Source organism: Cryptosporidium parvum, chromosome 2 (genome assembly GCF_000165345.1).
Source record: "Cryptosporidium parvum Iowa II chromosome 2, whole genome shotgun sequence".
NCBI lineage: Eukaryota > Apicomplexa > Conoidasida > Eucoccidiorida > Cryptosporidiidae > Cryptosporidium > Cryptosporidium parvum.
The window spans coordinates 158,461-174,123 of record NC_006981.1 but is presented as its reverse complement, the minus strand read 5'-3'; the positions used below and the strand labels follow the sequence as shown (position 1 = coordinate 174,123).

The window sequence follows — 15,663 nt, the reverse complement described above, 5'->3', positions numbered from 1 at the left end:
AATTTGTAACATGAACTTTGATCAAAATATTATTTCTATAAGTTTCTCTGCTCAAAGCTCACCATCCTTCCATTAGACTCTTTTTCAATATAGATTCTGCTAAAAGCAGCATTTCCCCCCTATTTCTCTTTTTTTCCATATACTTGACATTGCTTATCCTGATTTAAATAATAGCACAGCAATTTGACCCATATAAAAGTAAATAAAATGTCTTGTTTCGTGTGTCACATAAGATCCGAAATTACGACCAACAACGCAGTGCCATGTTGGATTATACTTTCTGTCAAACTCCTTCTTTATATATGCTGCTATATCTTTTTCCACATTGTGTCGTTCAATAGCTGCAGCTGCACATGAAATAGCATCTTGTTGCATTTCATCGGACATATCTGCATTTTTTATTACTGCTTTCTTCTCACTCATTTTTATTTATTCTTAATATTAATATTCCTGTTTTTCTTTTTTTTTTTTTTCTTTCCTTCCAGTCTTTACAAAATTTTCCTCGTAATATTTACATACACTCAGATCTAAATTACAGACGTAAGGTGGGGACTTTGGCGCCTATTTTGTTAAGAAATTGTTTTATTTTTAAATAAATTTTAAATTAAAATATTTTAAGTGTATTCTATTAATTTAATTCCTTCAAAGATTTCGAAAAAAAATCCCGTGATATCAAATATCTGAAGCTATATTTGTGAAATTTTATGTAATTACATTCATGAGAATATTCACCTATTCCCATTTCTGTTAGATGAAGTTTATTTGCATTATCAAACCAAATAGCCTAGCTTGATTCCTCCTAACTATCACTAAGGAAAATATTTATGTTTGTGTGTGTGTATTCCAACAATTCCAACTTTAATTTTGTATCAGGTGTTAGACCTTTTTTATACAGTATATCTATTACTATATTATCTCTAATTATCATGATCATCCGCTAGATTATCTCTTATTTGATCATATTTCTAGATTATAGTAAACTCTATACGCTTTAATATTTCAAAAGCTATTCCTGCATGCGCATGCAACATTTTGAAAACAAATACGTTTAATTGCCACGAAATGTGGGGATAAAGCAAAGGCAATTTGGGTTTCCCGCCAATTCAGAGTCTAATATAGCATAAACAATGATATGAAAAAGGGAAAGGTAAATGATTGAAATACCAATAAAGTCAATAGTATGTGTTGAGATTCCTGGTAGAGTGGAGAACTTGGACAATGCAATATTTGCTTTAGGAGGTATGGAAGGTATTGAGGAATCAATAAACTCAAAAGCACCAATGAAACTATTGTTTTGTAGAGAAGATCCGTATAACCGTCCTATTTACTCAGATTTCATGAAAAGAACAGGAGTCCTTCTACGAAAGTTGAAGTATGCAAATGGGAGGATAGAGTGGAGAGTAATAGGTGATGTTTCTCTTGTCCACCAATTTATCCAAATGGCTGACTTTTATTTTATTCCTCCACCAGGATTTAGAGATAAGAAGACAATTCACGAGGAGATTAATGAAGAAATTGTTGGAACACCATTTATCCCTCCAGCGGTATTTTCGAAAGTGACTCATCCTGTAAATATCAAGTGGATAAGTACTAATGACAATTTTGATAAATCAACAAATATCAATAATATTGCATCTAGTATAGCAGGAGACACAGCAGGGACTCCCTCAGCATTGGATGTTCGGGTAGAATCTGGAGGAAACGAAGTAGAAATGATGGATATAACAGAAGAACAGGAAGAACAAATGAAAAGCGAGGGTCAACAGTATTGGAATGTAGTATTTAAATATTCAGACAGCATAGTTCCAAGCATGCCGTTAAAAATATCTTCTAGTATAAATCTGGACAAACAAGCACTAGGCACATTAAAAGAATTATTTGAGGAGCAGCCATTGTGGCTAAGGCCAGTGATAGAATCTAAAATCTCTCCAGAAATCTCAACTTGGAAGAGAAAATTATTGTTTACACAGGTCTGCTATAATATTAGTGACGGGCCATGGAGAGCATGTCTTTGTAGATTAGGTTACGATCCAAGAAAAGATCCAGAGTCGAGGATATACCAAACTTTGGATTTTAGGGACCCATATCTTAGAAAAGTTCTGAAAGAAAAAAGGATCGGGATCAATGTTAAAGTTGAAGAAGATTTGGGAGAAACCATCTTAGACTGGCAGTTCAAAGTACCTCCAAAAAGGGGGTCCCAACTATATCAGCTTTCCAACATAGAAGATAATCACATTAAAAAAATATTAAAAGAGGCTGTTCCTTTGGAATCATGTACAAGGGAATCAGGTTGGCTTAAAAAGTCGGTAATTGACCAAATTAGAGAGTTACTTTCACTTAAATGTGAACAGATGAGACAATTGGAGAATAGCTAATATCGCTTTCTGCCTCTCCCGAATTTTCCCGCGCGTTCTTTCTCACCTCTTGAGCACTAGTATTTTAAATATATACATGTGCAAATTAAAAATTTTTTAAAAAAAATCATTTAGGCTTTATTTAAGTTAATTTCCATAGAGGAGCTATTTTGATGCATACTCTTTGTATTTCTCCTTGAAGCAAACTCCACTCCAGAGAAGCACCCTGAGTCTGATTTTTTAAGTGTAGATGTGGATGCTGGTCTAGTTAATGTTTCTGAGCTATCCATTTTTTGAGAGTTAATGGTACCCATTGATGTATTTCCAGTTTGACGGAGATTTGGCGTTGATTGTACTTGGTTTGAAGAAGAAGTGGATACGGATGTCGCTGAGTTCATGGCTGTTCCAGAAACCTTACCTGGAGAAACCACTAAATCTGCATTTGGCGTGGAATTAGAATTGGTGATTGATACTTGTGGCTGGTCAGGTATCATTAGATTATTAGTTGGAATTTCTCCATTGACCATATTATCATAATGAGAATAAACAAAAGAGAAAAAGCTTCCGACTGCGTAGTTATATTTGGAGATAATGTTTAGTGATATTTCATGGCTTCTTGTTAAAAATTGTTGGAGTTCTTGTTGTACATCATCATCAATTCTAGTGAACTCATCTAAAGCATCTCCGCATTTTCTTTGGGTTCTATCCAATTTGACGTTATCGTTTAAGGAAATACTTTTTCCAGAATTCATTCTTTGTTGTCGCTTCTTTAATTTCTTTTCATAGTGAATTCTCTCAGAGTATGCGATTCTTCTCTTTACTAGACGCTTTTGGATACTATTTACACTTAAAACCATTTCCTGGATCAAGATTTTTACCTGATCGCAATCAACATTAAAATGTTCTCTAGCTGTTGTTAAACCACCCATACATTCCATAGAATTCATTAAGCTTCCATATTCTATAGCTTCTTGAGGAAACAAATTTCCAATTCCATTTAGAATTAATTCTCTTGAATAACATAGATTTGTAACACTTGTAATGCTTTTATCTACAGCTATTTGCATTTTTTTTGCAAATTTTAAAACATTATCCAACTCTCCTGTCAAAGACTCTAAAGGATCATTAGCAATCTTCTTTACATAAAAAATCTAAAAGAAAAAAGAGTTATTTACTTGCTCAAATTTAATTCTATACCTATGACCAAATTTACGTGTAAAATGTGGCCAATTCATACTTACTAATTAACGTACCTTTCTTAGAAATTTCATCATCTTTTTTAATACAATGGTCAACAAGTCGTAAATAGAATTTTATTAAAATTTTATTGTTTTTTATTTTTACAAGGAAAAAAAATAATAATAGCCCGTATATTCAGCTTGATCGTTTTTTCTGCCTATCTCCTCTTATTAATAAACTTTAGAGCCTGAACTTTTGGCGGGAACTCCAACTTTGTACCCCTTCTACCTCAAATAGTTCTAGAAAATATATAAAAATAAATTATTTATTAAAAATTTTAAAAAAAGTAGATTTTGCGTAAAAAATGGAGAAATGAATTCAATGACAGACTATCTCATTCAAAAAAAGAAAAAAAAAGTGAGGGCTCATAATTTAATAGAATCTTTAGTCTAATGATTTAATTACCTGAATTTGTACCTTTTGAAATTTATAAAATTTATCTAATTTATTTTCTCCTTTTAAAATTATATTTATTCTCGTTTTTTCAATTAAAAATTGTACATGCAAACATTGCATATCTTTATTTACCACATTGGGCGCCAATGTCATTAATTAATGCGCTTGTAACAAGGAATATTTATAAAAGGGGATTTTTAATTCCAAAAGGAAATTTTTTGGGCGACATTCCTGAGGAATTAGTCGTTGATTGATCATTTTTTTCTTCTTGTTCGCTTTCAACGATTGCAAGATTAGAACAATTAGAGGCAATACGGTCAAAAATTGTTGAAATATGTTTGGTGACTTTGTCAAGTCCATCTCCAGCTTGACAAAGAAGTTCAGGGAGAAGTTTGACATAATTTGGAATTTGTCCAACATTTAGAACCATACAAAGTTCGTCAGCAAAAGTTAAACAATTTCTCCTGAATATATTATAATCTGAACCAAGCCATAAAGGCTTCATTTCGTTAATAATTCTCTTAATTTCTCCCCTAGAATAGTTAGTTCTACCCATCTTAACACTTTCTCTATAGATATGTATTGGATGCCTTCTTGGAAGATTTACTGTGATACCACTACTTCCATCACTAGTTGATCCAAAACAGTATTCTACTCCATAAATTTCAATTCCTGCATGAAAAGCTCCCAATTCGAATACTCTTGTAAATCTATTAATACTTCCACTAATTGCATCTAAATCATATACATTAAGAATTACCATGTTGCTACCAGAATCTCTGTCAAAGTTTTCTTCTCTATAATTTGATGAACATCTGGTAATATTATTATTACTATATGCATGCGAGAAGCTATCCTTGACATGTAAATCAGAGTAAGTCAAGCGTCCTCTTACATTTGATCCTGAAATATTCTCCATTTGGTCAAAATAATCTGTATTTGTTGTTTTTATATTTGTATTATATTGGGTTTTATTCAATTCTCCATTCATTGTTTTACCCAAATAATTATTGAAATTAATTGCCTAATTTACTAAAACTGATATTATTTAATATTTCTGATTTATCCATGGGAAGGAGAAAAAAAAAAAAAATCTCTATTCGAGATAATTTCTCTTATTGTTTTTCTATTGTGTGGAGTGTTGTTTAAGCTTGTATATGTATATATTTAGTTATTTGTATACAGATCTATTTGTCAATATAATAATACTCAATGTGTTATTTTCTTCTTGTATTCTTTTAATTAATTAAATAATTAATTTCTTTAAATGCTCTTTCACTCTTGTGGCTTCCTAATAAATATTAAAAAAAAAACATGAAACCCACATTAGGCGCCAAAATGTGCGTACCTAATAATACATTATTATTGGAATTTTTTTTTTTTAAATATTAATTTGATGGAATAAAATAAACAATAGGAGATAAAGGAGGAAAAAAAGAGGGAGAATAGGACAAGGGGATCTCAAATAATTTATTATTGGAATCATTGTTATTTAATTATAATAGTATAGTTAAATTTATGGAGGTTTTATTATTCAAACTAAAGTTGCAAATATTTCTACTATGTTAAAGAAATTGAGTAAAGAGGACCAGGATAGAATATGTAGTCAGCAAGTAATAACAGAATTACAAGATTGTATTAAGGAGTTAGTAGATAATGCAATAGATGCTGGATGTACTGAAATTTTAATTTCTCTAACAGATTTTGGATCATCAACAATTGAAGTTTTAGATAATGGAAAAGGTATAGAAGACTTGAATAAGATTGGTGAGAGAGGTGTAACATCCAAATTGGAGAATTTTGATAACATTCATGAAGATTTAAGTACTTTAGGATTTAGAGGAGAAGGTTTGAATTCAATAATTAATAGTTCAGAGATTGTTGAGATTGATACAAAATATGACAATAAGGAAAATAAAATTGTTTTTGAGAAAGGTAAATGTCTGATAGAGGAATTAATAATAGAGAATAAAAATCAGAATTCTGATAAATTTCATAAGTATCATTTTTCTAGTAAATCAGGAACAAGAATAAGAGTTATTGGTCTTTTTCTTCCATATATTTCAAGAAGAACACAATTTTTAAGAAATATAAGATTACAACTAAAGTCTTTAATAGTATTAATAGAAGAATATGCTATATGTTATCCAATGATCAGATTTTTACTTTCAAATAGAACACTTTCAGATACTGAGAAAGAGAAGATTCATAAGAGATTGTTAATAGGAGAATCAAGTGAAATTAAATATCAAAGTAACCAAATACAATCAGAGTTGATTATGACAAGAGGAAAAGTATCAAGTCAAAAAGAAGTTGCTCAGTATATATGGGGTAAATCTGTTCTTGGGAATTCATTAGACTTTAAACTGGAGGGAGAAGTTTTTGTTCCAAAATTACAAAATATGGATTCAAAAATACAAGATGAGTCTTTGGTTGGTGGAAAATGGATTATTTCTGGTTTTATATCATCATTAGATAAAGGTAGACCATCTCCAGATCACCAAATATTTACTGTTAATAATAGGCCAGTTGATCCAATAAAAAGAATTTCTCGTGTAATTTCTTCAATTCATTCAACTTTATCATCTTTTAATAATAGAAAACTTTATCCAGCTTTTGTGATTAATATTCATCTTCCCCAATCTTTATTGGATATTAATGTTACTCCAAATAAAAGAATAGTTATGCTTCCAGCAAAAGTTGAGACAGTATTAGCTGAAAATATACAACAATTTCTTCAAGATTCTTATCAGAACAATATTCCAATAAAAAGAGAAGAATTTATGGAGAATCGTTATCAGAATAGTATATTAAATTATCCATCAACATCTCAAGATCATTTAACTACGGAAATTTCTCAATCTCAGATTTCTTCTTCACAAAAGCCTAAAGATAAAGTTGTTTTATCTTATAATCACTTAACTGATAATTTATCCAACTCTGGCAAAGCTCCAGAGTTGGTCTTTTCAGAGGAGTCATCAAGACTTGGAGAAAAGAAAATTAATGAGGATGAGAAAAATAATAATGAGAGTGAGAATAAAGATGAAATTAGCAATACATCTTTTTCTGAATCAAAAATGGAATCAATAGAATTATCCCATCAGACTATAGGAACTAAAAGGCATCGTTCAGATGAGGTATCTTTGAGAGAATTTTATCCAAATGATTTTTTAACAAATCAAGAAAAGGATTCAAACATAAGAAAGATTGTTTTGCCTTCATTTAACGAGAACATGGATGAGGGCATGGATGTGGATATGGATGAGAACAAGGATAAGAGCAAAAACAAGGATAAGAGCAAGACCAAAGACAAGAACAAGGAAAATGAAGAGAAAGAGGAAAAGGAAAAGTACAAGGAAAAGTACAAGGAAAAGGACACGGATAAAGGTAAGGTTGTTTTGAATCAGGTAGTCCCTAGGAACTTAACAAAGATTCGACTAAAGAATTGTATTCCAGTAGAATCAATAATGGAGTTGAGGTATAACAAGACAGAACAAGAAGGAATATGGAATAATAGTAAAGGAGTTTGTATACATTTTGGTGGAAGATTTAATAAAAAAAAAGTCAATAGAGATGAAAAGAAGTTTCTTCCCAATGAAGATATAACTAAAATTATTCATAAAAATGAAAGTGGAGTTTCTGAGTTAAAAGATACCGAAAATGATCAAAGTAGTAATCGTTGTTTTAACTTTAAGAAGCATCTCTTTAATCAATTACAAGTTATAGGACAATTTAACAAAGGATTTATCTTGACAAAACTTTCTATTAAAGAAGAACAAAATTACATAAATCATAAGAATAATGAAAAAAATGGGGAAAATATGATGGAATCATTACATATATTTATAATAGATCAACATGCATCTGATGAAAAGGCTCGATTTGAGAAGTTAAATAGTGATTTAAGTAATATCCAAACTCAAAAACTTATTTCTCCACTTTCTGTATCCTTAACTCCGTCTCAAGAACAATTAGTAATTAGTTATAAAGATATCTTTGAGCAAAATGGGTTCAGATTTATATTTAATAGTAATAGTGAAATTGGATCTAGAATTCAACTTACTCAATTACCAGTAATTCTTGGTATTCCATTGAAACAAATTGATTTCTTGGATTTACTTTCCCAAATTAATAAATATAAAGTGAGAGTATCTATTATTGATGATTCCAAGTCAAAAATTTTAGATCTTCCAAGACAGATTTCCTCTAATATCAGTGTAGAATGTAGACAAAATAAACAACTAATGGAGAAGAAAACCAAAGAATTAGAAGAAGAGGAAGAAGTAGAAGAAGAGGAAGAAGAAGAAGAGAAAGAAGACTCAATTTCAGTATCAACTGGAGACCAAGAAAATACTAATGTCACGTTATGGTGTCCATCAGGTATTGTTCCAAGACCAAGAAGGATTTGGTCAATACTTGCTTCCAAGTAAGTTTATTCATATACGTATATCTTCTTTTTTTTTTTACTTAAATAATTAATTTTAGAGCTTGTAGAAGTGCTGTTATGATTGGAGATGATCTTAATCTTCCAAAGATGAAAAGTATTGTTAAAACTATGAGTACATTAAAGTCGCCTTGGAACTGTCCTCATGGCAGGCCATCTATAAGACATTTAGGACATTTCTCAGCTTTATAATCCAGAGTATATAATAGGAATTTAACCAACTATATAATTTACTAACTAATTCACTAGTGAGTTATTCACTAATAAATATTTCAAAAAAAAAAAAAAGAACACAAAATTTAGATAAAGATTGGTCTTGTCAAAACCTGTCACGATATTGATATCCTCTCATTCCTCCTCTCACTCCTCATTCCTCCTCTCACTCCTCATTCCTCATACTCCTCATTCCTCCTCCTCTCACCCCTACTCCTATTCCTCCCATTCCCCATACCCCTACTTCTCTCATTCCTCCTCCCACTCCTCACACTTATCTACATCCTTCTTTTCTCCACACCCATTTCCTTCAAAATTCTCTTCTTCGTATTTCTTTTCTTCTTTACATTCCCACTACCATCGCCACTCATTCAAAAAAAAAAAATTTAATAATAATCTACATGTTAACCCTAGCCATGCAAAATTATTTGTTCCCAATTTGCCCGGGCTATTTTAATTATTAATTTTTATATAAATTACGTGTTAGGCGGTAAAATCCTGCAGAATTATTATTATTATTATTTTATTGTTTTATTTCTTAATAATTAATAAATATTAGAAAAGATATAAAATGTCAAGAAAATAATTTGTCTAAATGAGACTTGGCGTAATAATTTATAAATTAAATAAAAAAAATAATAATGATTTTGATACTAATTAAAGGCCAATAACATTAGAAATCAATAATAGTAAAATTAAAAATAAGTAAATTAAATATTGTTTGAATTTCAAGGACGGAAAAAGAAGAATAAGGGGAAAAAAAAAGGAGAAAAAAACATAAATATATAAAAGAAAAAAAAAGTAATCTTGGAATTACATATATATAAATATAATATATAAATATATATATATATATATTTATATTTATATTTATATTTACATTTACAATATATATTTATATCTTAATGTATGTAATATTAGAGGTTAAGAAACACCTATCTAATAATTGACATACTTAACAAACAGAAAGTGATTAAAATTAATACCTTTTGGAATATACAAAGTTAATAAATAATAGCAAGGTGATTATAAAGGTGAATTAGAGAAAGAAGGGAGTTGGGTCTCATTTTATTCTGTTCATCTATATATTTTCACTTTATTATAATTATCATTCTCTATTACCTCTCCTTTTTTTTTTATTTCTTTGGTTAAGGGAGAAATAATCATTATATAAGGGCATTTAATGAAATATATCTCATATTATATTATATTCAAATTAGGCAGATAAATAAGTGAGTGAATTACAAGTGGGAGAGGGAGAGAAAGAAAGTAAACTTTTTTTTTCTTATGTTATCAAGAAGTTGAAACTCAAACCCTTTAATTAAATTGTTGGTCTTGTCTTATAGGAGATGAATTAAAGTGTTTCATAACTTTAACATTTATACGTACGAGATAACAGCAGCTGATTGGACTAGTTATATATATATATTTATATTTTATGTTAAGTATTAGCACAAATACATACTATTTATTAGTATTATTCGAATGTATGTATTAATGTGTGAATACAAAATATAATATATAATATACAAAAGACTAATCAGTGTTGTTACATGTTTACATTAGATCATTGATTATTGAATAATTCAAGTTGTGTTCTTAGTTAAGAGTATCAAAAAGATTACTGTTTTAGAAGGACAAGAAATAAATCGATAAGTATATTTTATACATATAATATTAATAAGAGGAAAATAATTGGATTGAACATTTCTTCTTGTTTAATTTTGGTATAAATAATATAAGATTTATGCATGCATTAACATTCTAAATAAACAATATATAAATCAAAAGTATATATATAAATATATTGTTTTTTTTTTTTGAAATAATTAAAGAAACTATTATTAATAGAAATTTTGTTCTTTTTAAGGAAAAGAGCAATGACGAATAAACCAAACGTAAGAATTTCCGAGTCTGGCTTGGAGATTGTAAAATTCTCTAAAGGAATACAAGTCCAAGCAAGAAATAATAGAGGTACTAGATATTTAAATTACAAATTATTAATTCGAAAAATACGTTGGGTTTCTGAGCAAGAGTCTCAAGAGAATTGGACTGAAGCTCAAAGATATGATTTAATATTTAAGGATATACTACTGCGAGATATGAACAGAATGGACGCAATGTATAATCGAGATATCAATTATATTAGGGACTTATTATGCATCTTGTCTAGAGACATTTGGAGCCTATTATTATCTTGTCATCAAAATTTTGGTCAAATGAATGTTTTTCATGGAGATCATTTTAGTGAGAGTATTGGAAATGTTATTCATAATAATAACAATAAAAATAATAATAATTGTAATGGTAATACATCATTCATGTTCTTTTCATCTCTTTCAAATATAGTAAATCCTGGTATAGAAATATCAGTACATGATAAGCGAGTCATAGAATGGCTATACAACTTATTAGAATGTTGTGGCAAACTCGCAAAATTAAGATCTTATATTATTTGGAATAGTATTGCCGTAATAAAAGTACTAAAAAAAAGGAGAAAAAAAGTTTCAATCAACAGACATATAAAAAATCCATTGGATGCTTATTCTTTGTTAAACTCTCACGAATTTTACAAAAGTATTACTTTGGATTACTTGAATAAGAATTTAAGAAATCTAATGCTTAAAGTGTTTAGAAAAGATATGTTTTCTGATTATTGTCAGAAATGTAAAAAAAAAACCAGTGAACCTATTAAAAGTATATGTAATCATATATTATGTTGGAAATGCATTATTAATGTGGATGAGATATTTTATTTGGATTCAAATACATCAAAAAACGATTTTAATTTGAACCCTAATAATAATAGTAATAGTAATGCATTACAATCTCCTTCAATAATTTCGAAACAATATGATGATTATGAAACAGATGGATTATTAAATGTTTCAGATCAAACAACCGTATCAAATTCCGTGAATTGTTGTTCCCCATATTCTTTTAAGAAGATAAAGAATCGTCCATTTAAGAATTGTCCAATTTGCCATACAAAGTGGAGTAGAAATCCAGAATCTCTTCAAGTAGAAAACAAATTTGTTAAATTATGTATTCAACATTATTTAAATACAAAATCATTAACAGGGATTTTAGATATAGATACTGTGATTCAGTCATCAGTGAGTAATGTTGGTTTTATTTCTTCTGATGATGAAACCGAGGATGAATTCAATATGGAGGAAGAATCAGGAATCCAAGATTTTGATTTGAATTCGATTTCCGAACATAACGTGAACAATGGTAATGGCAATAATAATGATGGCATTTTAGATTCTATATATGATTTTAATATCAGTACCTTAGATACCGATATTAATATGGGATTTATTAATAATAATAATAATAATAATAACAAAAGTATTAACAATAATATTTTTGGTATGCTATCATGTCGTCCATATTCTTCATCAATTTCCACTATAACTTCGTCTAACCAAAGTTTAGATGATGGTTTAAGTAATTCCGGGGGGAATTTGTCTGCTTCAACATCAAATTCCAATATGAATTCAAACCCATCTTTTTCATCGTTTTCAGCGTCAAACAACTCGGTGGTGGAGATGGGTGGCTTTGAGAGCAGTGGTGGTGGTGATGTTGGTGGTGGTAGTAGTGGTGGTAGTGGTGTTAATGTTGGTGGCGTTGGTATTGGTGGTGGAGTTGGTAGTAGTAGTAATAATAGCATTAGTGGCAGTAGTGGTATACCAAGTCCGCCTCCACTTCCAGTAAGCTGTAATAATAACTACTCGAGATCTTTGAATTCCAATAATGTAGTTCGGAAGATGTCATATAGTTTGTTACAAGGACAAGAAGCGGAGTTTAGTCGGCTTGGATTTGGTTTTGATATTGGTCTTGGTCTTGGCCCTGGTCCTGGTCATGGTTCCGGTTTTAATGGGACAATGGAGGAGGAAGGGAGAAGAGCAGGATTAGGGGTAGGAGTAGGAGAGGAAGAAGAAGGAGAAGTAAGAATGGGAGGAATAAGAGGAGAATTCAGAGCTAGTAATATGAATACTAGAGTAATGAAATCTTCTTCATCAGGTATGGATGTTTCTTCTTTTTCAGGTTTAGGACAGAAATCTTTCAAGAACTTAGATAAGAGTGTTATGGATGTATCTTCACAACAACGTAAACACAATTCTATGCAGAATCGTCTTTTAGGAGGAGGATATGTTCAAACAAGAGAAAATGAATTTTATTCTGGAAGATTAGGAGGTGCTTTTTCAAATGGTAGATTAAATGGTAATAATAATATTAATCATACAAAAAACTTAATTGGATATAATAACAAAGAAGGTAACTTTTCGAATTTTGATGGAACAAGAAGATCAGGAATGGGAATGATAGATGTTGGTAGATTTCAAAATTATCAATCTTCATCAAAAAAAACTCACCAAAATAACAATCACTTTAATGGCTTTGTTAGTAATAATAATAATTATAATAATAGTTATTTTAATGGTAATGGTAATGGTAACGGTAATGGTAATGGTAACGGTAATGGCAATGGTATTGGTAATGGCATTGGTAATGGTATTGGTAATAATGGATACCATGGATGGTCTCATAACCAATATGGACAAGGCCAAAATGCTAGTCGTAATGTAAATGATAATCATCATTATCATCATCAACATTTACATTTTGCTCAACAAAGTTTAATTTCTAATCAAAGTTGTTTTACTGGTAATAATAATACTTCACCATTTCAAACATCTTGGAGTTCAAATATGAATAATCGTCGTAATAATAATAATAATAATTACATGAATGGTATTCAAAATATGTCATCTTTATATACAGATCATTCTAATAGTGTTAATAATTTTGATATGATAAATTCAAACTATGATTATTCTGGACTTCATTATAGTGGTAGTGTTAGTCAACATAATGGTAATAATAATAATAAATCATTGTTATCAACTTCATCATCTTCAATAAAAAGTATGTATTCTCAAAATAATGGTGAAATCCATACATTTCCATCAAACTTACACAATAATAACATTATTTGGTCAAATAGTGGTGGTAATTATCGTCGAAAATCAATGAATAATAATAATTGTAGTGATTTTAATAGTTCGAGCAATTTTACCTTTATGAAAACTGGTGGTAATATAAATAAAGAATTTAGTTTTGGCAAACAGAGCCACTGTAATAGTCCAAGCAACTTATTATTATCATCAGAAATTAACCCAATTCAATCAAATCAAAATAAGAAAAAACAGAATCAATTTGATAATTTAAATAATAATTATCGATATTATCAAATGTTTGGGAATTCAAATGATCGTATTGATGATGAAGAGGGAAAAAAGAAAGAAAATAAAGATGAAGATTTTGAAAGTCAATATATAGGGAATAGTAATATAAATAACAATTTTACTAAAGGATTAGGAGCTGAAGATCAATACAAAAATAATATATCATTAAATATTTTTGATAAAACAACAATTAAGGGAGGAAATAATAATGAGAAGAATTTAGATTTTGGTGTAAATCTTAATTTTGGTCTTGGTTTAAGTCTTGAAACTGATATTAATCGTGGAAATATGTGGATTAATAACAAAAATTCATCAACTTGTACTTCATTATCTTCTCATTCATCTCTATTAGATTCAAAAACATTACTAGGTCAGAATGAAATTTTGAAATATAGAGAACTTAATAATATTTCAGGAGATGACGATAACAATGATGATGGTAATAGTAATAATGATAGTAGTAATAACAAAAATAATAACAATAGTAATAATAATAACAATAACAATAATACTAATACTAATGATAATAATGATTCACAAAAGATGTCATCTTGTAATTGGAATCCTTTTACAAGTGATCATTTAATTGGAAATGGTGAATTATTACAAGAATATTTTTCCAATAAAAATAACAAAAATCATAATTTCAGTGAAGAAATTGTTTCTTCTGATTCAAAATTACTTGATTTATTCAGAGGCCTTGGTGTTTAATAATAGTAGTTTTTATTGTTAAAAAGAAGGGAAACATTTTTTTTAACAGAATGCAATTCTAAATTAATCAAATTTTTGTGATTTTCTTATATCAATATTAATTTTAATATTAATTTACATGAAAATTAATATTAAATTATTCAAGTTAAATAAAGGGGAAAGGCGGGAAAAAAGAAAGAAAGGAAGGGGGGTCAATATTATAATTTTGCATGCAACCAAATTTATAATTGCGTGGTATTTTTTTTTTTTTTTGTTTCCTTTTGTTCTTTGTTTTATTTGGGTTTTGAATAGAAGAGAAAAGGGAATAATTCAGGATAAATAATGGTGTAGTTTTTTCCTAATTTGATTAACTAATGGTGGGATGAAATGGAGTCAAAAAATAGAGGTTGTTTAATTTTTTTTTTTAATTCCTTTTCTTTGGAAAATATTTTCGAAGCTCCAAGTCTTTTTTTGGTTTCGAAATCAAATATTAATATAACGTTACAGATATTTTATGTTATATGATAATAGAAAATATTTGTGAATGTATTCTTTTTCTTTTTTTTTTGTTAATATAAAGTTATTATGATATATATAAGAAAAGGAAATAAGAGATATTTCTGGTGATATATAAATTGATGAAAACAAATATTGGCATGAATCAAGAAATACTTAATTATTCTTAATTGTTAGATTTATTGATTTATATTAATACATAAATATATATCTACTTATTTAATTTGGTTAAATTATTACTAAGTAATTAATATTATTTCTTAATTAATCCATAATTACTATGTTAAATTTATTAATGAAAGTTACACTACCCCCATATCTTTCAATTTCCACATGAAGTTTTTTTTTGGGAAAAATATAAAAAATAAGAAAGGATTAAATACAGTCAACAACAGTTTTTGTCTTAAATATGACTTATATCAATTGAATTTTTTTTTCTTTTTTTGATAAAAGAAAGAGAAAGAGAGTAAAACTTGTATAAAATAGACTGAATTAAAGAAATCGCAGAATATAGCTAAATATATATATATATATATATATTACATATTTGTATTAC

At 28.8% G+C, this 15,663-nt stretch overlaps 6 protein-coding genes across 6 annotated transcripts; 3 read left to right on the top strand and 3 right to left on the bottom strand.

Moving 5' to 3' along the window:
- Window positions 1–153: 153 nt before the first annotated feature.
- cgd2_740 (cut up CG6998-PA, putative) lies at window positions 154–423 on the bottom strand (the record flags this gene model as incomplete). Its single annotated transcript, XM_001388154.1, has 1 exon — window positions 154–423. The coding sequence occupies one exon, from the start codon at window positions 421–423 to the stop codon at window positions 154–156; it is 270 nt and encodes an 89-aa protein (XP_001388191.1).
- A 728-nt stretch (window positions 424–1,151) lies between these two features.
- On the top strand, window positions 1,152–2,375 carry cgd2_730 (RNA polymerase III transcription factor (TF)IIIC subunit tau/Tfc1p; the record flags this gene model as incomplete). The annotated part of the gene is made up of 1 exon (XM_626308.1): window positions 1,152–2,375. The coding sequence occupies one exon, from the start codon at window positions 1,152–1,154 to the stop codon at window positions 2,373–2,375; it is 1,224 nt and encodes a 407-aa protein (XP_626308.1).
- Window positions 2,376–2,485: 110 nt separating this feature from the next.
- cgd2_720 (hypothetical protein) lies at window positions 2,486–3,421 on the bottom strand (the record flags this gene model as incomplete). Its single annotated transcript, XM_626307.1, has 1 exon — window positions 2,486–3,421. One exon carries the CDS (start codon window positions 3,419–3,421, stop codon window positions 2,486–2,488), a length of 936 nt encoding a protein of 311 aa, XP_626307.1.
- Window positions 3,422–4,170: 749 nt separating this feature from the next.
- Window positions 4,171–4,980, bottom strand: cgd2_710 (predicted protease; the record flags this gene model as incomplete). The annotated part of the gene is made up of 1 exon (XM_626306.1): window positions 4,171–4,980. The coding sequence occupies one exon, from the start codon at window positions 4,978–4,980 to the stop codon at window positions 4,171–4,173; it is 810 nt and encodes a 269-aa protein (XP_626306.1).
- A 523-nt stretch (window positions 4,981–5,503) lies between these two features.
- On the top strand, window positions 5,504–8,419 carry cgd2_700 (PMS1'MutL family ATpase'; the record flags this gene model as incomplete). Its single annotated transcript, XM_626305.1, has 1 exon — window positions 5,504–8,419. A coding segment is annotated over one exon (2,916 nt), but the record flags the coding sequence as incomplete, so codon positions are not given.
- A 2,107-nt stretch (window positions 8,420–10,526) lies between these two features.
- Window positions 10,527–14,612, top strand: cgd2_690 (large low complexity protein with glycine-rich repeats; the record flags this gene model as incomplete). The annotated part of the gene is made up of 1 exon (XM_626304.1): window positions 10,527–14,612. One exon carries the CDS (start codon window positions 10,527–10,529, stop codon window positions 14,610–14,612), a length of 4,086 nt encoding a protein of 1,361 aa, XP_626304.1.
- Between the last annotated feature and the right edge of the window lie 1,051 nt (window positions 14,613–15,663).